Here is a 6,667-nt window from a genome sequence, read left to right on the forward strand (position 1 = left end):
AGTGACCATAGAATTCTATGGGAGTGACCTACTGAGTAAAGTATTTGTCACCATTTAATTTTAGCAAATCACACGACTGAGGCGTGAGGAGGGTTAGGGAGAAGGTGTTGTGGGAGATGATTGGTTGGTAGATTAAGGGCAATTCCATGGTACCGTAATAATGCTCAGACTCAGATTTTTTTACTTTAAAAATGTATGCCAACCAAAATCCATTGATATGAAAATGTAAAAACCATACAACTATGCACAAAGACTACTTTTAACAATTTACACAGAAAGTTTGATAAAAAACACTTGAAGAACAGTACACATGCAAAGTTTGGTAACAGAATGACAGTTTGTGCTGTTGGCGCCGTCATTCTGTTAACAAACTGTGCAGATGCACTGTTGTTCAAGTAAATATGTTTTTGTAAACTTTTGTGTAAATTGTTAAAAGTAGTACTTGTGCATAGCTTTTTTGTATTTTTATTTTTTTTATGTTTGCAAGAAATTGTAAAATAGTTTAACAACCCTGTTTGTGAGCTTTAAAAAGAAACTCAACCGTTTATCTTTTCCAGTGATGAAGACATGGATGTCTCATGGTAAGGTGGGGTATGCAAAATAGGTCAAATTTGAGCACCTCTATTCCCTAAATGTTTTGGCATTCAGTTACTTTCGGACCACTTCTACCATGGGCAAATATGTATAAAATGTTTCGTTCAAATCAAAAGGGCTGCAGTCAAAAAGTGATATCCACTTGGATTGGTTTTGCGCCATAAATGCAAAAAAGACAGTGACCAGGTAAACAAAACCAAAAAGCAAAGATTGGTGTCTTATCTTCCATAGACTGCTTACAGCAGGGATAGGCAACCCTGGTCCTGGAGTGCCGCAGGCGCTTCATGTTTTTGAAGACCAGGTGTGTTGAATTTAGGCAATCACTGAACTGATCAATTAGCTCAGTTGGTCAGGTGTGATGCCTAGTTGGAACAAAATCCCGCAGTACCTGCAGATAATTGTTTAATCAGAGGTGATGGAATACCTGCAAACAGATCCTCTGGGTCATCATCTAATGAAATGTCTTCTTGCTTAGGTCCATTGGAGTTTGTACTGATGCCTTCTGCAGGCATGCTGGCTGGGTCTGGAGATGAGGGTTCTGGAGACTGCAGAAAAGCACAAACGTAATAAAAAGTCAAAAAAATCGTATCAGTTAAGACTAATTTTATTAAGTGCACATAGGCCTAGATAAAGGATAAACCAATGCTAAATGTCAACTTAAAAACCAATGAATTTCAGTATAGGCCTATTATGGGACATGTGAAATGTTGGAAACAAACTAGCATACGGGCCTACTGGAACTAAGTAGAAAAAACTAACTGTTGCATGTCCTCAGATGACAACATTTTTATTTTATTGGAAAGTAACACAAAAACCATGTGTCAGCTTCCAATGAAATATATGAGCAGCCATAATGTAAAAAGGAGGAATCATAATGGGCAGTAAAATAAAACATTAACCTAAATAGGCCTACATGAATACATAACAAACCAATAACTAGTGTTTTAAACACACAGTTTCACTCCAGTCAAGATTAAGCTTATTACAATTTTCTATTGTTTTAAATGAATTTAAAGGCGCAATATGCAGAAAACACTCCGTAATTTCCTGGTTGCTAAAATTCTAGTAGTTTGCCTAATTTCAGTTTGTGACAAAACAAGCCATGTATAATGTAGAGAATCATTGTACCATCTAAACCGCAGTGAAATATATTTCCAATAACCAAAAAGATTTTATTTTCAGTTGGTGTACAAAACCGAAAGTAAAAGATGCAAAAACTAAACTTAAGAACGAGAAGCATAGAAATAGCACACATCAGAAAGACACCTCGTCACAATTCAAGAACACTTTAGAGTGTACGTAAATAAAAGCTGAGCTAAGGAGAAAAGAGGAAGTGGGACTGATAATGGGACGTTTCCTCCACCTACTACTCAGCACAGGATAAGAGAAAAGCCAGGAAACTCTCCTTGGCATCAATGTATGTTTGCTGCTGAGTTCAAAATCAAAGTTCACCTCAGGCAAAAAAGAACAGCAGCAAAACCTTATGCCTCGATCACACTTAAAGCGTCATTGCGCAAAATGGTATGCAGCATGATCTGGATGTGTGCAGCAAAAGTTCGACATTCATGGAATTACGCTGTAGGTGTAACATGTTATTGAGGCAGTCTAACACCTCGATCACAACTACAGTGTCATTGCATTTTGGGGCAGGGGGAGGGGGCAGAGGTCAATAGAGACTCCACTTAACCTTAGTCCACTCCACTTAAAAGTGCAGAAAGAGGTCCACTTAGTTAATGTGTATGCTCATCATTGTTCATTTGTTTATTGGAAAATTTCAAGGACCATCTATGCAATAAATGCACACCTGACTTACACCTGTAAATTCACAGCTCACAAGGGAAATGTATGACTGACGCAACAGGAATGGAGAGATTATAGTCTACATTTCAGAGGGAGTCAACTTCTAGGATTGGGCTAGTGCACTCTCCCATAATTGGTGATACTCCAAAAAGATATTTGGTATAGTTTGTAGAATATTAGGCCTTTAGCATTTTGCAACTAAGAGCGTAAGACTCTGTTAAATAACTAAAATGTAAAATGTAAATTGCACAACAATGAATTCAGCTAAAGACCAAGCTAATGTTTGTACAACTCCATGAGTGTCCCATTTGTTAGTTTATTCCATTTAAATAAATAAAATGAAATGAAAATGGACTCATTTAAAATGTGCCACACCTGTGATGATCACCTGATCTACAGAAAACCCGAAAACAGTTAACAGCGCAGACATTATGCGTTTTTCTGACGCAGGGCTGAATCTCAAGAACAAACCCACTCCCAGTATGCGTTATTGGCCATCATCAGGATAGTGAGCTGGCTACAAATGATCATTCATGATTATAATAAACTGTAGTGGCTACTTTGTTGCATTATTTTCATTTAAAGAAAATAACGCCCGAAGCACAACCGTTTCATAAACCTAGCAGTATCTAGCTCACAACAACTGAAGGTCGCCTGACTTACTTGTCGTCTAGTACTGTATCAATGAGCATCAAGCCCCTAGCTGCTTTCATACGTCGGCCTCGGATCACTCTTACCTCTAGCGTAGTGACAGTACTGACAAAAAGGCCTTCTCCATCTTCTATCTCCCTGAAGTCAGTCTGTCCTGCATCTCCCAGTGGTGGAGGTTCCATCTCCGCAGCCATCTTCCTTTAGCAATAATATCCGAGTAAGAAAACAATCGACAGAAAGGAGTCAGGAGGTTTGCGAGCTGTCATGTGACTCACAGGAACAGTTTAGTCAGAGAGGAAGAGGCGAAGCGAGAGCATTTACTCCGCCCAAAATCTGTCTGCGTGAGATAAGCCCTTTTTTGTATGGAGGTATATGAGAGAGTGTCGAATAACGTGAGGCTTATTTGATCGAATAGAAGTTTGTAACAGAAGACTGTTACAAATGTACTTATATAAGTGAATGTACGTGGCATTACGGCAACTCTGAGAAAAACGACCACCACAGTTGTGCCTGTTGTTCACACGTGTATCTGACCTCTCATTGGCTAGAATGGTCCCCCCTGTCTCGCCTGCCTTTAATTATTGAGGACATATGAACGTATGTTCATTGTTAGAGCGGTCACTCGGCTATCTTGTCAATATTATAGATCATCTTTGATTTAGTCTTGTGACAGTTGGCGCTTTCATGGAGATCATATTTCGCACAGGTCGCACTAACTAATTTAGTTTATGCTGATGATGACAGTAAGGATGATGACGAAGGGCAGTGTTTTGATGAAGTGAAGTGCATGTAATTGAACTACATTTAGCAGTAGTTGGTGGTAGTTCAACTAAATTCAAATCTAGGTAGTGTTGGTAGTTTAACTAAATTCAAATCTAGGTAGTGTTTTCAGTAGCTAATAAAAATTGTTTTGCCATGTAACGGTGTAGCTAACTACTGGAACTACACAGTAGTTATTTTGCTAAAAGGCAAGAAAATATGGATTAAGTAGGCAGTCATCTCCTTTCTTTTTCGGCATCAGACCTGCCCAATTCTCACTTGCAACATCCTTTTAGTGTTTAATACATTTTGTTAACATATGACCCCAAAGTGATATGTTCTTACAATTTGTAGTCTATGACACTTCAGATTTACATTTGAGAATTTTTCATGAAGTAGTTTGGATGTAGTGAACTTCTTTTTTCATTGGATAAGTAAACTATGTTTTTCTTAAAATGATACGTCAGTATTTTTGCAATGAAGCCCTTTATGTATTTACTTAAGTCAAAAGAACACTTGGTTGCAATTTGTATGTCTCTGCCTGCAGTTTGAAGGAAGTTGTTAACTAGCGTCAGCACAATGACTGAAATTCTATAGTAACTGCTAGCATGCTAGTAGATAACATATACTTCCAGTCATTGTGCTAACGCTAGTTAGCATTGGCTCGCAAAACTACTTCTAACTTCCTTCATACTGGATGCAGAGACATGAACATGGTATCCGTGAGTTTATCTAAGTCTGGGGAGGTAGATAAATCCCGAACTGGGCCTTTAAGGGTAGCTTAAGTGTAGCTAAACTTCTTCCAGTGTAAAGTAATTGGTAGCTTGGTAAACTATACTGAACAAAAATATAAACACAACATGCAAGAATTTCATTGATTTTACTGAGTTACAGTTCATATGAGGAAATCAGTCAATTGAAATAAATTCATTACGCCCTAAGCTATGGATTTCACATGACTGGGAATACAGAAATGCATCTGTTGGTCACAGATAACTTTTTAAAAAATGGGCCTCACAATGGGCCTTAGAAATAAGCTTTTTGTGCGTATGGAAAATTTCGTTCAGTGTATCTTTTCAGAGTAGCTTCTCCAACACTGCCCAAAGGATAGTTATTTATTTCCAGTATCACTAGCTAGAGAGCAATTGAAAAAACGGTCCTATTTCATTTCAGCAATCATTTTAACAAAAGTAGCTTTGTATATATTGTATATAAGAAAAAACAAATGGATGGGGACGGCCCTACCCTAACCCTTACCTTAACCCTTAGCTAGGTAACTGTTGTTTGACTTGACATTAAACTAAACTAGAGTTTTTAATGCTAGTGCCCACCCCAGCTGAAATTACGCCCCTGCCTAGAACCACAAGCCTTTTTTCAAGAAGGTTCTGAAAAACCCTCTTGGATGAAAAGGGTTGCATATAGAATCCTTTGTGCCTGTATAGTAGAAAAAAGGGTTCTACATTGCACACCTTTCATCCAAGAGGACTCTTCGGAACCTTGTCTATGGAAAAATAGTTTCTAAAAGGCCTGCAGGCCTACTATGTGTACAGTAACAATGTAAATATGCCTACAGTATACCTGCACTGTAATTATTATGTGTACCTATACTGTAATATTATAATTACAATGTAAATACATTTTACATTGACCCCTTTTTACGCGGAAATGGCTTATCGATGAATAAGTGATGTTATACCCAGATACAAAGACTTGCTGTAGATGTTTGATTACAGTTTATCCACATTACTGTAGACCTACCTCTATGCTAGTTTGTGGTTTATATTTTAAAGGGTTCTCCACTCATGATATAGATTACTTGGCTTGTAGCTAGGCTACTCTGTGTAAAAAAAGTTGGAATATCTCTTCAGCCAAAATGTATTGGTGAAGACATCTTGACATCACTTTACAGAGAATGCTTAGAAACATGGGAGCTCTACAGTACCTTGTCTAATCCATTGTGTCACATATCACATCAGCAGCGTGGGAGACATCTTCAAACAGGATACAAAGAGAGAAAGGGAGATAGAGAGAGAGATTTTTTGTATTGATGTCACAAAATAGGGCGACTATGCTATTAGCTAAAGATGTATAAAATTGAGTTGGATGAATTGCATCGCACAGGACTATGGGTGATTTAAGAAAACTGCGACCACATCTGTCTCTCCTCTAACTAAATGTCAGCGGTAAAAGTCATTTGCCGGGATGTAACAGGATAGGGTGACAACATTTTTTTACATCCTCAAACTAAACTGTCGCATTGAACCCTGACAGTTTGAGAGCTCAAGATAGGGCCCCACGGGACAGCATCCCCCACTCCCCGCACCCTCAACCACCCAGTCCAGAATCACTGGCAGGCTGAACGCAGGCATCGAGCTGAGACCACAATGCACTTGTCGGCCCCGCTATAATGAGCTGCTATTTACAGCAAATAAGCTGGCTAAGAGAACACAGGCCTAAATGAAGTGCTGGTGAAGCCGCCACTCCCCCGAGGGCAGGGCGAAGGGCCTGGCAGGGAGGCAGGCAGGCAGTGAGGGACTGGTTATTCCTTTCCCCGTGGACACACTTCTGAGCTTTAATGGGAGACACTCCCCAATCAATGAAATAGGTTAAAAGAGCCATTGCATTCCAATAAATGTATACTGAGCGCACCCAACTATGGCGTTGGAGTGGAGTGAAGCACAGTGTGATATAAGCAATGAAAAGTGCAGCCCCGGAAACATTAGGCTACAATCTAATAGGAAAATAATACATCCAGGGCATGATAAAGAGGTTGAATAATGACTGGCTGTTAGAATAAAGAGGGTTCTCCTTCGATCATTGGGTGCACTTGCGGACATTTTTTCTTCTGTTAAACAAGAACTCA

The 6,667-nt window shown here is 39.0% G+C and overlaps 1 protein-coding gene across 2 annotated transcripts in view; it reads right to left on the reverse strand.

Annotated features, from left to right (window-relative positions):
* snx2 (sorting nexin 2) overlaps positions 1 to 3,333 on the reverse strand; it is a 28,802-nt gene extending 25,469 nt beyond the window's left edge. For both annotated transcript variants that reach the window (XM_041900613.1, XM_041900612.1), the window contains exons 1-2: positions 3,132 to 3,333; positions 1,019 to 1,139 (exon numbers count right to left, since the gene is read on the reverse strand). In XM_041900613.1, coding sequence (XP_041756547.1) covers positions 1,019 to 1,139; positions 3,132 to 3,239 — 229 coding nt within the window. In that variant the 5' untranslated portion in view covers positions 3,240 to 3,333. The remainder of the gene's footprint in view (positions 1 to 1,018; positions 1,140 to 3,131) is intronic.
* Between the last annotated feature and the right edge of the window lie 3,334 nt (positions 3,334 to 6,667).

This window comes from Coregonus clupeaformis, chromosome 16, assembly GCF_020615455.1.
Source record: "Coregonus clupeaformis isolate EN_2021a chromosome 16, ASM2061545v1, whole genome shotgun sequence".
Lineage (NCBI taxonomy): Eukaryota > Metazoa > Chordata > Actinopteri > Salmoniformes > Salmonidae > Coregonus > Coregonus clupeaformis.